Source organism: Thalassophryne amazonica, chromosome 19 (assembly GCF_902500255.1).
Source record: "Thalassophryne amazonica chromosome 19, fThaAma1.1, whole genome shotgun sequence".
NCBI lineage: Eukaryota > Metazoa > Chordata > Actinopteri > Batrachoidiformes > Batrachoididae > Thalassophryne > Thalassophryne amazonica.
The window spans coordinates 68,449,181-68,470,636 of NC_047121.1; the positions used below are offsets into that span (position 1 = coordinate 68,449,181).

General features: G+C 47.5%; 1 protein-coding gene and 1 pseudogene across 1 annotated transcript; both read right to left on the reverse strand.

Moving 5' to 3' along the window:
* LOC117531954 overlaps positions 1-21,456 on the reverse strand; it is a 30,064-nt pseudogene that overhangs the window by 5,803 nt on the left and 2,805 nt on the right.
* LOC117531796 (RNA pseudouridylate synthase domain-containing protein 2-like) lies at positions 11,427-21,297 on the reverse strand. The gene is given in 8 exon segments (XM_034194941.1): positions 11,427-12,267; positions 15,545-15,640; positions 15,642-15,659; positions 15,661-15,711; positions 15,713-15,775; positions 15,777-15,827; positions 15,829-15,846; positions 20,679-21,297. Coding segments are annotated over 8 exon segments (1,731 nt in total). The 5' UTR covers positions 21,282-21,297; the 3' UTR covers positions 11,427-11,436.

A 21,456-nucleotide genomic window follows, 5' to 3' on the forward strand; every position in this document is an offset into this window, starting at 1 on the left:
GCTCCCCCTGCTGACGAAGCAATGGACACGAGTAGGGCAACATTTAGGGCACCAGGTGCACAGAGGAGGCAGGCCCACGGAGCTTGTTTTGTTTGTGGCTCGATAGAGCACCACGTCAAAGACTGCCCCGAGCGGTTAAACACCAACGCCCGCCCCTAGAGACTGGGCTAGGGGTGGGCCAAGACATTCACGTGGGACACACCCACATCGCCACAGGACTCCCAGTTACGATCCTTTATGAGGACTCAACCCTGAAGGCCCCAGCACTGGTGGACACGGGCTCGGAGGGGAATCTGTTGGACAGCAGATGGGCTAGGGAGGTAGGGCTCCCTCTGGTGGCGCTCACCTCGCCTGTGCAGGTGCGGGCGCTAGATGGCTCCCTACTCCCTCCGATCACGCATAAGACACCACCTGTAACTCTGGTGGTGTCAGGAAATCACCGGGAGGAGATCGAGTTTTTTGTGACTCCTGCTACCTCCCGTGTGATTTTGGGGTTCCCCTGGATGGTAAAACACAATCCCCGGATCGATTGGCCGTCCGGGGTAGTGGTGCAGTGGAGCGAGACCTGCCATCGGGTATGTTTAGGTTCCTCGGTTCCTCCCGGCTCCCAGGCTAAGGAGGAGGTCAGAGTCCCGCCCAATCTGGGGGCGGTGCCGGTGGAGTACCATGACCTGGTTGACGTGTTCAGCAAGGATCTGGCGCTCACCCTTCCCCCCCACCGTCCTTATGATTGTGCCATTGATTTGGTTCCGGGCAGTGAGTTCCCGTCCAGCAGGCTGTACAACCTCTCACGGCCTGAGCGCGAATCAATGGAGACCTACATCCGGGACTCGTTAGCCGCCGGGTTGATCCGGAATTCCACCTCCCCGATGGGTGCAGGTTTCTTTTTTGTGGGTAAAAAAGACGGCGGACTTCGCCCATGCATTGATTATAGGGGGCTGAACGAGATCACGGTTCGCAATCGATACCCGTTGCCCCTGTTGGATTCAGTGTTCACGCCCCTGCATGGAGCCTGAATATTCACGAAGCTCGATCTTAGAAATGCGTATCACCTGGTTCGGATCCGGAAGGGAGACGAGTGGAAGACGGCATTTAACACCCCGTTAGTGTTGTGAAAGTGTAGGAACACGGACCCACAACAGGGGGCACAATGAACGGACAATGGAGAAGGTAAATAACAAGATTTACTTCTGTGAAACAAGCACAATTAATATAACAAACACAATTTGGGGTCGAATCCGCTGGTGTCGTGTGGGCAGGCTCGAAGGTAGGAGACGTCCGTCTCAGTCGAACCGGAACCACCCAGATCTCCTCTGCCACCGAACCCTGGAAATACTGGAACCGCCAAGTCCCGAATTCCCAGGTGGCCACTGCCTCCGCTCGTCGGATCCGGTACTGCTGGCAGGAGAGAGCAACAACACACAGGCGTGGATGACCGCACCCAGTAACGGAGAGGGGAGAAGCCGCCTCCACCTCTTGTCAAAGAACAGCAGGAAGGTGAGTACTTATCCAAACAATGAAGCTATCTGTAGTCACCAGTCCTGAAAAGGTTTAACGGGTTTAGCTGGTTATGCGATATATAAATGCAGAGAATACTACCTTAGTCTTAGGCGATATCTCGGCACTGAGGTGGAGATGCCGTCCTCCTGATATACCTCTGTGCTGAGTGGAACAGCTGTGTCTGGTGATGGGTGACAGCTGTCACCCAGGCTACTCCCATGATGCGGCAGCGCCCTCTGGTGCCTGGAGCCCGCACTCCAGGCAGGGCGCCCTCTGGTGGTGGTGGGCCAGCAGTACCTCCTCTTCAGCGGCCCACACAACAGTTAGGTCACTTTGAGTACCTGGTCATGCCGTTCGGTCTCACCAACGCTCCCGCGACTTTCCAAGCGTTGGTTAATGATGTCTTGCGGGATTTCCTGCACCGGTTCGTCTTCGTATACCTAGACGATATACTCATCTTTTCTCCGGACCCTGAGACCCATGTTAGGCATGTACGTCAGGTCCTACAGCGGTTGTTGGAGAACCGACTGTTTGTGAAGGGCGAGAAGTGTGAGTTCCACCGCACGTCTTTGTCCTTCCTGGGGTTCATCATCTCCTCCAACTCCGTCGCTCCTGATCCGGCCAAGGTTGCGGTGGTGAGAGACTGGCCCCAACCCACAAGCCGTAGGAAGCTGCAACAGTTCCTCGGTTTTGCTAATTTCTATAGGAGGTTCATTAAGGGCTACAGTCAGGTAGTTAGCCCCCTGACAGCCCTGACCTCTCCAAAAGTTCCCTTCACCTGGTCGGATCGTTGCGATGCCGCGTTCAAGGAGTTGAAACGTCGGTTCTCGTCTGCACCCGTTCTGGTGCAGCCCGATCCTAGTCGCCAGTTAGTGGTTGAAGTGGACGCCTCGGACTCAGGGATAGGAGCTGTGCTGTCCCAGAGCGGGAAGACCGATAAGGTTCTTCACCCGTGTGCCTATTTTTTCCGCAGGTTGACCCCGGCCGAACGGAACTATGACGTCGGCAATCGAGAACTCCTTGCGGTGAAAGAGGCTCTTGAGGAGTGGAGACATCTGTTGGAGGGAACGTCTGTGCCATTCACGGTTTTCACTGACCACCGGAACCTGGAGTATATCAGGACCGCCAAGCGGCTGAATCCCAGGCAAGCCCGCTGGTCACTGTTCTTCGGCCGTTTTGACTTCCGGATCACCTACCGTCCCGGGACCAAGAACCAGAGATCGGATGCCTTGTCCCGGGTACATGAAGATGAGGTTAAAACGGAGCCGTCGGATCCCCCGGATCCCATCATCCCGGAGTCCACTATCATGGCCACCCTCACCTGGGACGTGGAGAAGACCGTCCGGGAGGCCCTGGCACGAAGCCCGGACCCCGGAACCGGGCCGAAGAACAGGCTCTACGTCCCACCAGAAGCTAGGGCTGCGGTCCTGGACTTCTGCCACGGTTCGAAGCTCTCCTGTCATCCTGGGGTGCATAGAACCGTGGCAGTCGTCCGGCAGCGCTTCTGGTGGGCATCCCTGGAGACCGACGTCCGGGACTATATCCAGGCCTGTACCACCTGTGCCAGGGGCAAAGCCGACCACCGCATGTCCTCGGGTTTGCTACAGCCGCTGCCCGTACCTCATCGCCCCTGGTCTCACATCGGCCTGGATTTTGTCACGGGCCTCCCGCCGTCCCAGGGAAACACCGTCATCCTCACGATAGTGGACCGCTTCTCCAAGGCGGCCCACTTCGTGGCCCTCCCGAAGCTCCCAACGGCCCAGGAGACAGCGGACCTCCTGGTCCACCACGTCGTCCGGCTGCATGGGATACCATCAGACATCGTCTCCGATCGCGGTCCCCAGTTCTCCTTGCACGTCTGGAGGAGTTTCTGCCGGGAACTGGGGGCCACGGTCAGTCTCTTGTCCGGGTATCACCCCCAAACCAACGGGCAAGCAGAACGGGCCAACCAGGAGATGGAGCAGACACTACGTTGTGTGACAGCCGCGCACCCGGCGGCCTGGAGTACTCATCTGGCCTGGATCGAGTACGCCCACAACAGTCAAGTGTCGTCAGCCACCGGCCTCTCTCCTTTTGATGTGTGTTTGGGGTATCAGCCCCCATTGTTCCCGGTGGTTGAGGGAGAGGTCGGCGTGCCCTTGGTCCAGGCCCACCTGCGGAAGTGCCGTCGGGTGTGGCGTGCCGCCCGTTCTGCTTTGTTGAGGGCCCGGGCGAGGGCTAAGGCCCATGCAGACCGGCGGCGGACCCCGGCCCCTACGTATCGCCCCGGGCAGGAAGTGTGGCTATCCACCAAGGACATACCACTGCAAGTAGCCTCCCCGAAACTCAAAGACCGATACATAGGACCATATAAAATCCTCCAGATCGTCAATCCCGCCGCAGTGAGGCTTCAGCTTCCGGCCTCACTGCGGATCCATCCTGTATTCCATGTGTCCAGAGTCAAGCCACATCACACTTCACCCCTCTGTACTCCCGGTCCGGCGCCACCTCCTGCCCGGATCATCGACGGCGAGCCGGATTGGACCGTGCGCCGGTTTCTGGATGTCCGACGGATGGGCCGGGGTTTTCAATACCTGGTGGACTGGGAGGGGTACGGCCCCGAAGAACGCTCCTGGGTGAAAAGGAGCTTGATCCTGGACCCCGCCCTCCTGGCCGACTTCTACCGCCGCCACCCGGATAAGCCCGGTCGGGCGCCAGGAGGCGCCTGTTGAGGGGGGGGTCCTGTTGTGTGGGCCGCTGAAGAGGAGGTACTGCTGGCCCACCACCACCAGAGGGCGCCCCGCCTGGAGTGCGGGCTCCAGGCACCGGAGGGCGCTGCTGCTGAAGAGGAGCAGCCCAGGTGACAGCCGTCACCCATCACCTGAAACAGCTGACATCCATCAGCTGAGGGGTATATCAGCTGGACGGCATCTCCATCTCATTGCCGAGATATCGTTCTACCAGGAAGGTAACGCACTCAGCCAGTCATCATATTTCCGAGGACTAACCTGTTTTTGCTTGTGCTTAAGACAGCTGAAGACTGAACTTGATCCATATCGGATAAGTACCCTTCACTGCAATATTGTTTGTGACTAGAGGTGGAGGTGGTGTTTCCACCCTACGTGTTGCTGGGTGCAGCCGCACTCACATCTGACTGTTTCTGTTCCTCGCCAGCAGTACCGGATCCGACGAGCGGAGGCAGTGGCCACCTGGGAGTTCGGGACTTGGCGGCTCCAGTATTCCCGGGGTTCGGTGGCAGAGGAAATCGGGTGGTTCCGGTTCGACTCGGACGGACGTCTCCTATCGTCGAGCCTGCCCACACGTCACCAGTAGAATTGGTTTATTCTTACAATTGTGATCTGTTGTGTTTGTTGTGCGAATTCACAACAGTAAAACCTTGTTATTTGACTTCTTCATTGTCCGTTCATTTGCGCCCCCTGTTGTGGGTCCGTGTTCCTCACTTTCCCCAACAATCATCCCCCCTTTCTCACATCCACATTTCCTCCATATTAAGACCACGTACCACAGAACTTACTACTCACATTACTAAATCTCCGTCTACTTCCAAGTTCTAAATTGATTCCAACTTGGCATGTGTTGGAGGGGGGGAAAAAAAAAAGCAACCTTTCACTTATTTTGATTCAGATTCGTTCTCAGGACGAGTTCCAGGATTTATGCCAGCAGCATGCGAGGGTAGAAGATGACAAGAGGGCATCCAAAGGGGGCTGCTGTCCAAGCTGGTCTCTGGGAAATTACTTGGCTGTCCTGACTAATGCATCACGCTGTCTCAGTCTAACCTCAAGCCAGGTAGTTATTTTCCCAGAAAGCTTTTCATTTATAAAACAAAAATTATATATAATGATAGTCCATGTTATACTACCGCTGTAAAAAACTGTATTCTACATGAAAAGTTGAATGTAAAGGTTTGGGTCCCCCTGATAATTTCCATGATTTTCCTTTATAAATCATTGGTTGGTTGGATCAGCAATTTCAGTTAAATATCATATAGTAGAAGTGAAACGAAGTTTATAGTATTTACAGAGTGTGCGCAATAATTATTTAAACAAAATTAGGCAGGTGCATAAATTTAGGCACCCTTGTCATTTTATTGATTTGAATACATTTAGCACTAATTATTGGAACACAAAATTGGTTTGGTAAGCTCATTGACCCTTGACCTCCTTACACAGGTGAATCCATTCATGAGAAAGGGTATTTAAGGTGGCCAGTTGCAAATTTTCACCTTAAATACACATATTTTATCGTTATTTATATCGTTAGCAGCCTCCAACATAAAGGAAAACCATGAAAATGATCAGGGGTGCCCAAACCTTTGCATACAACTGTAATACACATTGGGGGGAAGGGGTGCTTTACATTTTTAGTCAAATCTTAATGAGGAAACATCCTGAAGACTAACCAAGAAACTCAGCTTCTACATATCTTCTACTTGGACAACTGATGATCACCAACAGTGTCCTATATAGCAAACAGTGGGCGAGTTTGAACATTGAGCTAGCTTGGCCACACAGTGTAATGAATTCATCTCTGAAGATTTGTCAAAGTGCTGCATGTCATTGTTGATATTATATTTTATTTCACATCAGGTTTCCGACTCTCTGGCCCTGCTCCGGGAATGCGCTCCATACTATCATGAAGGGCATCTCTTGGGAAACTGTGGCGAGGCCCCAACATGGTAGCTGTTCCTCTGTCCCATCCCGCTGCAAGCAGTCTCACATGGTGTTCCAAATACTACACTTTCTGGTTGATAAAGACTTCCTCGGGCCACAAACTGTTGAGTACCAAATTCCAACTCTGAAGTACAGCCTTCTGTTCTTACCCTTGAACAAAGGCAAACACATGATGGAGGTATACATGAACAGTCTTGAAAGCAGGGAACTGACATACAATGACACAACCATCACTGGTATGGACTTTGGCATCAAGAAGACGTTGTTCAAGCACTACCTGGCAAGAGACTCAGTATTCCCTATTTTAGCCATTGTCTCTCTTCTTTTAACCATGGCTCTATACCTCCAGTCTTTCTTCATAATAGCACTGACTGCAGTAGCAATCACCGGGTCCCTCCTAACCACATTCTTCTTCTACAAAGTAGCATTTCACTTGACTTTCTTCCCATTGGTCAACCTCTCTGCATCGCTTATTCTACTGGGAAGCTGCTCCAATCAGGTGTTCATCTTCACTGACTTCTGGAAACTCCAACTGTTGCAGAATCCCTCAGCTTCCCTGGAGAAGAGACTACACAGGGTTTTTCAAGAAGCTGGGTATGTGATTTTAGCTTCAGGGTTGGCGTCCAGTGCAGCATTTTTCTCTGGATACCTCAGCAGCATCACAGCAATCAGATGTTTCTCTGTATATTTAGGGACTGCCTCCTTCATCAGTTCACTCTTGGCATTGGTGTGGCTTCCATGTTCGTTCATTCTTCGCGAGCGCTACACAGCTGCATCAGCTGGACCAGTAGGAGCTCAGGGATGGAACCCATGCTGCTCCAAAAGCTCCAGCAGCTTCTGGGAGACAAGCTCGCGAAAACGTTGGCTATTCAAGGTGGGGCAGAAGCTGAGAGAACTCAAACGAGGTTTCACCGACACTTGCAATTTATTATTTCTGAAGATCCTGCCTTGCGGAGTGGTGAAGTTTCGATACATTTGGGTGTGCTGGTTTGGAGTACTCGCCACTGGCGGCACATACATGTCCTGCATTGACCCAGGCATGAAGCTGCCTACTCTAGACAGCACGGTCACCCAACTTTTTCGCTCCAGTCACCCATTTGAGAGATACGATGCAGAGTATCGTCACATGTTTATGTTTGAGAGACAGAGGAATGGAGAAGATAAGCAAGTTACGTTAATGCTCGTTTGGGGTATCAAGCCAACTGATAACGGTGATCACTTCAACCCGAGAAGCAATGGTTCTTTGATTTTTGACCAAAACTTCAACATGAGCCAGCTTACTTCACAGACATGGCTAAGGGACCTATGTGGACGGTTCAGAACCAAAGCTTTTATTCCGCTCCAGCAGCGGAGGACAGAGATGTGAGAATATTCAACATCTGTCTGGTGGAACAGCTAATACAGTGGGTGTCTGTCAGACCGTGTTCAGTGAGCGACGGTGACCTCCAGCGTTGTTGTAATGGCACCCCTTTCCCCTATCCTCCCAGTGTTTTTGAAAACTGCCTCAATATGATGTTGGTAGAGAAGTATAGTGAGGGTCATCTGGCCCACAGTGGAGGTTTGTACTTCCAACCAGATGGCAGAGTAGCTGCGCTTGTGTTACCCTTCAAAACCACATACCTCTACAGCTTCAATTACAGTAGAACTAGTCATTTCTACAAAGAAATCATGACGTGGTTTAAGCAAGAAATGTCAGGAGCACCCCAAGGACTGGAGAACGGCTGGTTCATCAGCCAGTTGTCTCTTTTTGATCTGCAAAAATCTTTAAGCTCAGAGACTCTAGTTGTAGCTGGTTTCTCAGTAAGTCTAACATTTGCCTTTCTTCTCTTAACCACCTGCAATATTCCATTGAGTGTCTATGGGACTGTGGCTGTAGGTGGTAGTGTGTTTGTCACAATTAGCCTCCTGGTTCTACTTGAATGGCAGCTGAGCGGCACTGAGGCGCTATTCATATCTTCAGCAGCAGGGCTCTCTGTTGACTTTATTGCCAATTACTGCATATCCTACAGTTTAGCTCCTCACTTGGACAGAATTGGGAGAGTAGCGCATGCCACAAAAAGAATGGGATGTCCTGTAGCGGTCGGGTCCGGTGCATTTTTCTGCTTGGGGATCATCATGTTACCCGCTACAGCCTTGCTGTTCAGAAAATTGGGGATTTTTCTTTTTCTAGTTAAATGTGTAGCATGTGGTTTCGCAACCTTCTTCTTTCAGTCCCTATGCTGCTTTTTTGGACCCCAAAAGAACTGTGGAAACATTGGCTTGCTGTGTTTGTCAGACCACACTGGCGGTGTGCTGTCCTCTTGCTTGGCAGCAGAACCTGGTTCCTCATCAGCCTCCACTGCCAATGGAGCCTTTGGCAGAAATAGAATTCGGAGGAATTATGACAAAGATCCAGGTGGTTATCTCTACCCAAACCACCAACAGCAGCAGCGGCAGAAAAAGTCTGGTACAGGGGTTAGCGGAGGATTAGGAGCAGAGCAATACGAGTTACAGCCACTGGCCTATCGGCTGAGTGACAGCTTTGAAAACAGCACTTGCACCAGCAAACTGTCCAACCGACCCTCCATACTCTCTGATGAGATCGAGTACTGTGGCAGAGACATGGACAAGAACAGCACCGAAGAGGACAGCGAGAAGATGTGTGGTCATCAAAGCAAAATCTGTCAACCACCTCCAGCCGTCCAGACATCATCCCCTTACAAAGGAAACACCCTGCGCCCTTCAGGCCAAGCGCAAGGAGACACAACTACAGAGAGACCGCTGTGTAAGATATGCAGGGGTCACACTGATGATGTAAAGTGCTGGAGCAATACGTCCTCTTCAACCTCCAGTATGGAGGAAACCATAATCAGCCACACACTAGAGACCACTGACCAGCTGTCTTTTTGTAAAGAGGACAACAAACTCCATCACCATCATCATCATCATCATCACACCAACAAACGCCACCTCTGCTCCCATTCAAAGAGTTCCTCTGAGGGTCTGGAGGACTCCAATGAAACATGCCCAAGTCACATCGAAGCCAGGCCTTCCAGCACGCAGCAATATGAAGAAGACAACGTACTTCAGTTACAGCCAGGACATCTAAATGGAAAAAGGGATACCCTTCGTCTCTCACTGAAAGAAACAGTCTACGATACCTGTGGCAAAGGTTGCATCAGTCACACTGAAGAAGCAATCATTTACCCAACAGTAAGCCAGACTTGCCAGATGTCTGGATAAAGAGAGGTGGACAAAGGGAAGATACATGTTGAAGCTGAAGCAATCCCTTCAAACACTGAGTTTCTTAAAACGGGAACCGCTGTGCTTCACACAAGCCTGTAGTCAGCACATAGGGAGCATTTACTGTTCCTCTGGTGCATGAGGGATGCTCACAAGGAATACGACTATAAACCCACGTAACGGCATGACTCCTAATGCTGCTCAAGTTGTGTTTCAAGTGTTAAAAACAACCCACTATTGAAAGACGGCATGTGTTTAAGCCACAGTTCTGCATGAAGAAAACAACAAAAACACACACTTGCAGACGTTTGTACCTGGAAAACGAACATCAGCACACTGCACAGACTGGATCATTATAACACCGGCTACCAGTGACTAACTACTGGCCTTTCAGCCATCTGGAATGACCCAAAACGAGCCATGAAGCAGATGTGCGACATTTACAGGGAACAAAGATGCAATGTGTGTACCTGTGTACACGACAACATGGTGTATATGAGCAAGAACCAGCCCTATCTCTTAATGAGTCACGGTGCATCCACTGGTTTCATCTGTTTGTGATGTAGAATTTGTTCCTTTTGTGACCACAATGTAGAAAATCAGACACCAACATGTAACAATGTGTCATGTGCAGAGTAAGTGTTTGCATTTTAATGTTTCACCGATAAATTAACAGTGGTTATTGTCAGTGCCAAAAAACTTAATGTTTACTTTCAGATTTTTGAAGATAGTTATGATGAAACAAAGATGATGTCATTGTGGAATTAAGAATCAAACCACATTTTTGCTGAAAGCAGATGCCTTATTTTATTTTTTATTTTGGAAAGATGCTGGAATGAGATTTAGTATACAAACCATGTTGCATCACTGTAAAATAGAAAGGCAGTATTTAAGGACCAGAAAGCCTTTAATAACCATCTGCACCTACCACACGAGTCTCAGAACATCTAAAGCATGATGTGCCAAATGTCTTTCAAAACACTCCACTATAAATGTATGTTTGTGCAATGAGCGAGTCCATCGCAAAATTTAAATGAGTCATCTTTATAGTCCAAAATGTGATGAAATAATGCCTTTAAGGGGGTCGATCGTTTTTAAGACAACAAGGAGAGCTCCGTGTCAAATGTGCCGGTGAGCATGATCATGTCCAGCTTTCTCCTCAGATCTCGTTTGGCATTGACATCTTAACTGTAATAACTCCTAAATGAGTTCTCATCCACTTTAAAAATCTCTCGGCAGGATAAGATACCAATCAATGAAATCTCTCTGCAGGATAAGATACCAATCAATGAAATCTCTCGGCAGGATAAGATACCAATCAATTAAATCTCTCGGCAGGATAAGATACCAATCAATTAAATCTCTCGGCAGGATAAGATACCAATCAATTAAGTTTTCGATTCAAAATATGAAGCAGTTATCTGAGGGGTTACCAATCTTAAGGTTAAAATGAATGCAAACTGATATTTTGTTATTAAAAAGAGCTGTTTAATTAAGCTCACAAAAATGACTCAGTTTGTCTGTATTATACAAGTATATCAGACGTCGCACATATTTTCTGATGAAACTGGTCAACCTCTGTACTGAAGAGCCCAACTGGCCCGTTTTATACATACAAAGGACAAATATATCTAAAAAACAAAGATGGTGGAGCAGAATTATTTGCCTTGTTGCATGTCTTCATATGGCATGCTACTATTGTGCGACGTTTCACCGAAATCCACAGACTGGTTTCTTAGGAGTTGCACGTTATAGGACTTATGGACATACAGATGGACAGGGTGATGCCTATGTACCTGTTGGGGCAGGGGGTGGGCGATAAAAACTCAATATAAAGTGAAAAAAATCCAACTAAGCTTATTTTCTCAACACCCTCTCTCATGGAAAGGTGCTAAAATAGATTAAACTATTAATTATAGTAAGGCATTTATATGTACAAAAAAAAAAAAAATCAAAAATGACAACAGCTTCCAAGCAAAATGTCTTACAGGACATCCGTCGACACTTTGATTCAACAGTCGTGATTGAAACGAGTTGGTCTGCATTAATCAGCTTCAACCCAGTCATCTTTGGCCCAATCTGGTAAACATGTTGAATATTCAAAATCCGGTCCTTTGTAGCTCAACGCGTGGAGATACATAAGGAGCTCTTTCTCAGTGGGATCCAGTCTTACAAGCTTACATTCTTTACACAGGGGGTCTTGAGTTCCCGGAGCTTGCGTCTGATTTCCACTTGATGCGTCGGGTAAACTGCACTGAGGTTCTTCACGGGGTGGGATGTTATCATCTACGCAGTGGGAACTCGTCGGGTTCACCGTGTCACTGCGGTCTTTCTGCACCTGTGCGCCCTGCTCTTTGCCACCGTCACACAAATCTACCTGTTTCTGCTGACGTTCTCTGCTTTTATCAGGTTCAGACGTGCTTTCTGTTTCCTCAGACACTTTGTTGTCGTTCAGCAACTCTTGTACAGCTTCAATGCCACCATCTGGAATATCCAGCAGGTGTAGGCTTTCTTGAGTACGATGACCCTCTACCAAAGCCTGCAGTAGTTCCTCATCATTCTTCCCCACCTGTCCTCCCTTACCCCTGTGAGGGCCCCAAGCTGAGGATCCATAGATGGGGTCATTGAGGATGGGGAAGCCCAGGTACTGGAGGTGGACCCTGATCTGGTGTGTGCGGCCAGTCAGGGGTAAACAGCGGACCACACTGGTTTTACCGTTAAAACTAAGTCTCTGGAAGACTGTTTGGGACTCGTTTCCCTTGGGGTCAACTCGGCATATGCCGATTTTGAATGAAATGACCAGGATGGGCTCTTCGCAGATCAGCTCACCTTCTGGGAACTCTCCCTCCACTCGGCACACATACTCCTTTTCAACCTGTATTAAGAAAAAAAAAGTGCAAATGTATGGGTCTGTGGAGAAGGACACATCTGACAGCTAATTCAGGAAGCATAATGACATGCATGAAGATTAACAAATACTTTCGCTATCGTTAGCATGCCAAACTGGTGCGCTGCAGTTTTACACAGCAGTCCAAATGTCACAGACTCGCGTTTCTCAAAAGCAATATTTTAAATCAGCTATGTGCAACTGGCGCTCGGGTGCCAATAACTTATCAAATATGCCGTCTCTCTCCCCCTAGATTTCCCAGCACGCACATTTGTTATGTTCACGCACTCAAAGAAAACAACGCCGAAAACCCAACAACTTTTCACATAGTAGTAAATTTCAAAAAGACAGGTTTAACTTTAAAAATAGCTGCCTCCTTCCCCCTGACAAGACATTTTTTGTTAGTGACTTCGGAATAAAATAATAATAATAACAACAATAATAAATTTCAGAGTGTGGCTTTTTCCTAACACAAGCTGCAGCACGCCCACTAAGCAAGCAAACAGGTCACCAAAAATTTCCAAGGTCTCAAAGCCAAAATTGTGGTTCATCACAAGCCAACGCTGCATCCTAAACTGTACTTAAGCATGTGATTCCTCTGCAGAGACATCAGGCCGGTAAAACCTTAATTATCAGTGGCCCCTTTAGGCGACACTGTAAACTCTGGTCACCGTTCGGCCTGTCATGATATTTACTGTATTTAATATTGATTTAGCAAATATGTTGACAATTTTCCAGATTGATATTGTCTGTTGCATACATGTTTCTTCACAAAAGAATGCTGCCAACATAATGTCAGAATAAACACAACTGTTTCACTACCATTGTGCTGAGCCTGAGTTTTCATAGCGTCAAGTGTCTGTCATTCTTTTGTTGTTGCCCTCTGCTCTGTGTCAGTTTTACCATCACAGGGGTGTCACACCAACGTGGATGAACATCTCTGAGGAATGTTTCCAACACCTTGCTGAATCTATGCCATGAAGTATTAAGACAGTTCTGAAGGCAACAGTGGGTCCAACTGGGTACTAACAAGGTGTACCTAATAAAAGTGAACATTATAATACTTTGTCAGATCAGAAATCAGAAATTTGTCTTACATATTCACTAGCTCCGTTACAACACAATACATAAACACAAATAAGACAGATATTTCACAAACAAACAATACATACAACAAAAATGTACTCGCATTGCGGTCTCGATAATGTTGTTATGGATTAAGCTCATTTAGTTTAAGTATCGAGCAGCCAGTCTGCTCTGTGTCAGCCGGATCCCGTCAGATCTCAGAAGCTAAGCAGAGCGGGATCTGGTTCGTACTTGGATGGGAGACCTCTTTGGAACACCAGCAGCTGTGTGTGTTTCTCCAGGTAAAACTGGAGGTTGCATCGGGAAGGGCATCCACCGTAAAACTTGTGCCAATTAACGATGCGGATCTGGCTGTATCTGCTGTGGGGACCCCAAACAAAACCGGGAGCAGCTGAATGAACGACATTTAGTTTAAGTATTGACTGATGCACAAAAGAATGTTTCAGTCTGACCTATTAAACCGTTGAACACTGTATCGGCATCCAGATGGAATAAGGACATATTCACTGCACAGAACATGGTTAGTGTCGGAGATGATGTTTTTGCCAGCCTTATTGTGTTGTTGTGATAAGAGGTTTCATACAGACTCTCTAAAGGCTGACCAACAATTTTTGAACAGATTTTTAACAAGTGTTTCAGTCCAGATTTTACAGAAGTGGACAGGCAGCTGTACCACACAGCATTACAAATGACAGATCTAGTCACTGCTATAATACTTTGGCTGTGCATGTCCATGTTTTAACCTCCTGGATAGGCCCCAGCCCCCCATGACCCTTAACTGGTGCAAGCGGGTATAGATTTGCATAAGAAGAAGAAGAAGGAAAAAAAAGGAGAGCAGCAACCTCGCAGAGCACAAACCTCCACCAACAATAGCTGTCTAATTCAACAAATTTTACCCTGGAACATTGAACATTGATTATCTTTGCTATGCACAATTTGTCGTTGCTTTTCGGCACTTAGTTTCTGACTTATAACTGGAAGATAGACAAACAGGCATAAAACTGGAACCTCTATACGTTTTGGTGGTGGAGGTAAATCCATAACAGAAAAAATGAGAGCGATTGAGGCACTTTTGATTGAGATATAATGCAAAATGTACACCAAATGGGATTTTCAATATTACATTCAAATGTCCACAAAATCCATAATCCGGATCCAACTTTGTCAGGTGATAGTGAGTGCCAGCATGCACCTCACTTTCAAATATGAGAGTGATTGGGGCACATTTGGTTAAGGTATGTTAAAAACACATTACATACAATGTAAAATTAAATGGCCACAAAATCTGTAATCTGGATTAGGTCCAGATTAAACTGTCAGTTGATAAAGGATACCATCCTACATAAAGCTCTCAAATACGAAAGAAAAGTTATTCTTTTTACAGTTATGAATTTTTGAAAATTCATCCATCAATGATAAAGGATAGGGATTTTTTTCAAGATATTTTCTGACTTTGACCTTTGAGCTATGACCTTCAAGACTGAATCAGTTCTTGCCCATCAGCATATGAATACTCTGTAAAAATGTCATAAGAATATATGAAAATTGTGGGTTACAGGCTGTTCACAGACAAACAGGGTTGAAAACATAACCTCTGCACAACTTGTGGGCGGAAGTAAAAAAGTGATCTGTTGATCTAACAATGACACACAGCACAAAACCCATATTGTCATCAGGTCCACACCAAAACAGCACGAATGGCAGGCATTAAACATGCTGAGGGGAATAACGCTGTCATGTAACTGAGTGTCGCACACAAATAAACTGACAGAAATACTGCTTTCCTGTTCAGCGTTCACACATAAAACATAAACTGAAACGACGGTGTCGGAAAAAGATCCGTGCTTATGGAAGCTGTGTGTTCAGGCCTGAGGCTGGAAAGTGCTGCTTTACTTACGAGAGGGGCACAACGGCTGACGTCATCATTTGTGGTAAACTTCCTACTGAAGCTTGTAGAAAAGCAAACTCCAACAGGCACGACCACTGCTAACCCTGATAGGCCACAATTACAGCTTCTACTTTCAGTTACAGCTGCAGCGAAAAAACAGCGTTTTAAAGTTTACTCCCCGTCTATAACTGCCATTAGAGAGAGTAACTCATGTCAATACCCCTTTAAGATTACATCAAAAACCCCACATGAACAACGCTTACACCGTGCATTCACTCCAGTTCTATGTACCTGTCTGTCTCTGACCAACTGGTCCAGTTTCTTTGACGTCTCCAAGGTCCTGGCAAACAGCAGCACCCCAGATGTGAGCCTGTCCAGTCTGTGGACCCGTGTGGAGTTCAGAGAGGGCCGTGCTCTTTTCCCAGAATGAAAATCACAGTGTTGTGGCGGAATCGGCCCGCACGGTGTGAACGGGAATGAAGGAGGCTTGTCAACAACAACTACATCCCCGTTATCCACCAGGGACCTGCAGGGGTTGTGCCAACCACGGGCGGTCATGTCGGTGCACCGTGTTCCCTCATGTTGTCGTTATTCTGTGGCGTTTAAACAAATAAAAAACAAGTGAAAGCTTTGTGAGAGTAAGCGTCTGCTCCGTGTTAAGCCTGATCCCGTCGGATCTCAGAAGTTAAGCAGTGCTGGGACCTGGTTAGTACTTGGATAAGAGGAGCCTCTTTGGAGCACCAGGGGCTATGTGTGTTTCTCCAGGTAAAACTGGAGATGTGCCACTGGAGATGAAACCACTCGATGTGGCAAACCCGGATAAACGGTAGCAGCCAACAACAGGGTCATTCTTACCCATGTAAGACCATGTCCTGAGGTGTCACGATCCTCTTCATGTATACATCAAGGATCCCTTCCACAAAGCAGTGGATAAAGGTGGTACAACGGTTAATAACTGAAAATGTTTAAGTCAAGATGATGTCACCATTTTCTTGTTAGTTTACATTTGAAGGTATTCAGCATATGAGCTTCAACTCTGTCTTGATTTCAGAGGTTCCAGAAGGGAGTCACCCTGCTGCAAAAATAAATCACGTGGACAAGGTTGATGCTGTACTCGAACTCTGGAAGTGTGTCCTTGTGTCCCATTTGCAATGCGGCCAGATATACAAGGAATCAGTGATTACAGTGATTGCTTACTTATACACAGTCTACTGCTTGCAAGTAGAGCCTGACCAGTATGGACATTTTGAGAAGCTGATACTACACAGATATTGGGTAGTGTATATATATAATATATATATAATATATATATATATAATATCTATATATATATATATATATATCATACACACACACATTAAGAAATGGCAATGATTCCTAACATTTTGTTATCAACCTTTGTAACAATAAAATATAATCAGGGTTTGACGGTTTACAGTTTAATCATGAACTTTCTGATAAACAGTTACAAACAGAATCAAAAATCACGTTGTTAAACTGCCATCATACTGCCTTCACTCGGATTGGCAGTTGACGTGTCACATCGCTCGCCATTTAGCTAAAATACATTTCTCATCTGCTTTGGCCCCGCTTAGCTGTTACCATAGCAACCACTTGTCTCATCACTGTAAAACATTTACTCTGACTTAAAATGAATGGCATTGGCAGCTTGTCGCTTACACATAGACGCTAAGAGGCTCCGGAAGCGTCCTGGAGTTTTTGGCAGTCTTAAGGATCACACGCCGTTGTTAACGCCGGCACTAGGGGGCGTGGCTTAGTTCCGGCTTTACCGGGAATCGGTGAAAAAATTATTCAACATGTCGAATAATTCCAGGAGCGCTCCCGGAGAATTCGCGTGATGACGGAGACAACGCAAACAACGGCGTTTGATACTTTTTAATCGCTGTGTCATCCTGCCCCTTCCTGTAGTGCTGCAGTTTACACCACCGTAATTGGCGGCCGGCATTGTATCCCTAATCAACGGCATGTAAAACGGCAATAGAGCCCCATCGGCGTCCCCAAAGACGTTTTAACTGGCGACAGAGGCAGACAAAACGGTGGCGCTAGCGGACAGTACGCAGTTCTAAATGCCACCTCCCGGTTAACAGCGTTCCAAATGGCCGATAGGCAGCGGTCAATATAAAAAGGCTAGCGCGCTGCATGCAGGCCTCTCACTCGCGGCCCAGCTCCAGATATTTTTGCAGAGAAGCTCCAGTATACCTCCTAAAGAAAATTGCAGCGGCAAGGACTTACAAAGAGGTCTGGTTCAGAAGCAGAGGAGAGGCCTGTGGTGGAGACGAGCAACACGTTGAGGAGGGAAAAGGAAGGAGAAGAAAAGGCTGAGTATGATCTCCCTCCCCCTGCAGTGACAGAGGCATGTATTCTTGCTGCTTCAGCCTATTATACTCTGGGGGTGGTGCCTATATGCAAAAGTTCCTGGAGTAACGCAGGATTTGCCTGGATAAATCCAGCGGTAAACAGGGTATTATCGGCGGCAGCAAAACACCGCCGTTCTCACGAGCGTCTTAACCTGCGATTGTAAAGGATAGAACTGGGTATTAACCCCCGTTGCCTGACGTGTGCCGGATGCTACGGCGTCAAAACGCAGCTTTATTCAGCGGATTTAGCGGCGTTTTATACGCATATTTGCGGATAGTACGGTGGCCAAAACACCAGCGAAATGCTCCGCCCCTTTCCACCGCGAAAACAAATATCAGTGAGGCTCTAGTTGCTAGTACAGGCTAACAACTTTGAGAACACTAGATTTTGTGAAATGGGGGTTTTCATACCTATGTTGCAAGAGAAGACAACGAAAGTACGACCCCCCCCCCCACAGCCAAATGAAGTGAAGACATTTGGGAAACTAAATTGCGATCAGTAATGACATAAGCAATCTGCAATCTCACCAGTAAACCAAACACAATGTAGCTTTAAATGCATTAATAACAACAATAATAAATAGTAAGAAGTAGCTTTCAGCTGTATTAGCTACACCTGGTTTACAGACAGATAAAAGTTCCTGAAGTCTGAAATTGTTTTTATAAACATTCATTTTTATAAACACTATATTTTTCAAGGACCACAATCTAAATAACTATGATTCGATGGTGACCCTGAAGGACTGCAGAGATTTTGAGTACTGCAGAGACACTGTAGTCTACAGAGACACTATGGACTACACAGACCCTGATTACTGCAGATACCCTGACACTGTGGACTACATAGACCCTGATACTGAAGGACTGCAGAGACCATGAGGACTGCAGATACCCTGACACTGTGGACTACATAGACCCTGATACTGAAGGACTGCAGAGACCATGAGGCATGCAGATACCCTGACACTGTGGACTACATAGACCCTGATACTGAAGGACTGCACAGATTCTGAGTACTGCAGATACCCTGACACTGTGGACTACATAGACCCTGATACTGAAGGACTACATAGACCATGAGAACCGCAGATGCCCTGACACTGTGGATTATATAGACAGATACTGAAGGACTACATAGACCATGAGAACCGCAGATACCCTGACACTGTGGACTACATAGACCCTGATACTGAAGGACTGCAGAGACCATGAGAACCGCAGATACCCTGACACTGTGGACTACATAGAGCGTGATACTGAAGGACTGCAGAGACCATGAGAACCGCAGATACGCTGACACTGTGGATTACACAGACCCTGATACTGAAGGACTACATAGACCATGAGAACCGCAGATACCCTGACACTGTGGACTACATAGACCCTGAAACTAAAAGGACTGTAGAGACCCTGATTACTGCAGATACCCTGACACTGAGGACTACATAACCCTGATACTGAAGGACTGCAGAGACTCTGAGGACTGCAGACACACTGCAGTCTACACAGACACTATGGACTACACAGACCCTGATAGTAAAGGACTGCAGAGACTATGAGGACCGCAGATACCCTGACACTGAGGACTACATAGACCCTGATACTGAAGGACTGCAGACACCATGAGAACCGCAGATACCCTGACACTGTGGACTACACAGACCATGAGAACCGCAGACACCGTGACACTGTGGACTACATAGACCCTGATACTGAAGGACTGCAGAGACTATGAGGACCACAGATACCCTGACACTGAGAACTACATAGACCATGATACTGAAGGACTACATAGACCATGAGAACCGCAGATACCCTGACACTGTGGACTACATAGACCCCGATACTGAAGGACTGCAGAGACCATGAGAACCGCAGATACCCTGACACTGTGGACTACACAGACCCTGATACTGAAGGACTACATAGACCATGAGAACCGCAGACACCCTGACACTGTGGACTACATAGACCCTGATACTGAAGGACTGCAGAGACTATGAGGACCGCAGATACCCTGACACAGAGGACTACATAGACCATGATACTGAAGGACTACATAGACCATGAGAACCGCAGATACCCTGACACTGTGGACTACATAGACCCTGATACTGAAGGACTGCAGAGACCATGAGGACTGCAGAGACACTGTAGTCTACAGAGACACTATGGACTACGCAGACACCGTGACACTGTGGACTACATAGACCCTGATACTGAAGGACTGCAGAGACTATGAGGAACGCAGATACCCTGACACAGAGGACTACAAAGACCATGATACTGAAGGACTACATAGACCATGAGAACCGCAGATACCCTGACACTGTGGACTACATAGACCCTGATACTGAAGGACTGCAGAGACCATGAGGACTGCAGATACCCTGACACTGTGGACTACATAGACCCTAATACTGAAGGACTGCAGAGATTCTGAGTACTGCAGAGACACTGTAGTCTACAGAGACACTATGGACTACACAGACCCTGATACTGACGGACTGCAGATACCCTGACACTGTGGACTACATAGACCCTGATATTGAAGGACTGCAGATACCCTGACACTGTGGACTACATAGACCCTGATACTGAAGGACTACATAGACCATGAGAACTGCAGATACCCTGACACTGAGGACTACATAAACCCTGATACTGAAGGACTGCAGAGACTCTGAGGACTGCAGACACACTGCAGTCTACAGAGACACTATGGACTACACAGACCCTGATAGTAAAGGACTGCAGACACCATGAGAACCGCAGACACCCTGACACTGTGGACTACATAGACCCTGATACTGAAGGACTGCAGAGACTATGAGGACCACAGATACCCTGATACTGAAGGACTACATAGACCATGAGAACCGCAGACACCCTGACACTGTGGACTACATAGACCCTGACACTGAAGGACTACATAGACCATGAGAACCGCAGATACCCTGACACTGAGGACTATATAGACCCTGACACTGAAGGACTGCAGAGACTCTGAAGACTACACAGACCATGAGGACTGCAGAGACACTAACCTTGAGTACTACAGACAGATCCTTCACAGGTAAGTCGTTGAGCCGGATTCGGCCTTCTTTGGCGGCCCTCTGGTAGTACTCCACTGGCTCTGATCTGAACTCGCTCTTGAACACCTCCAACAGGCTTTTCCCGACCCAGCGTCCTTTGCAGTATGACGTAAAGTCAAAGTAGTAAGGTCGCACTTTGCGGAGGCCGCCCTCGAAGTAGTACTCCGTCTCTTTAAAATGCTCCCGACTGAAGCTCACTCCCTGGTTCCTCTTCTGCGGAGGTGGAACGTATCTCTCGCCCGCACGGAGCTTCTTCCCTCTGGCCCCTCTCTGTCTCTTTCTTCGGTTATTTTTTTCCGTTTCTTCCGTCTCGTCGCTTTTGCGTTTTCCCGGTCCGGACGACAGTTTGGCCGCCGTGTCCTCCCTGGACTCCGGTCCTTTCGTCTCTGAGGCTAAATTTGTCTCCTCCATCGACAAACTGCTCCGTGGACACCGGCGCGTGTAACGAAAGTGTAAAGGTTTTTGTGTTAATGCGTTTAAACGACCAGTTTGACCACAGAGGAAAGCAAGGAATCTATCATTTAGAAAATCTCTCAAACAAACGCTCACGTGCATATCCGTGTAGGGGTCCTTCACCTCAAGGACGCTTACTTATGACGTCAAAACGTAGTCCAAACGGGTTTTTTTGGGCGTAGAGTATGACGTCAAACTGTAGTCTGAATTTAATTTATTTGATAAACATGGTCTGTATGTGAATTGCTTAGAGCTATTGCTCACGAATTCCCTTTAT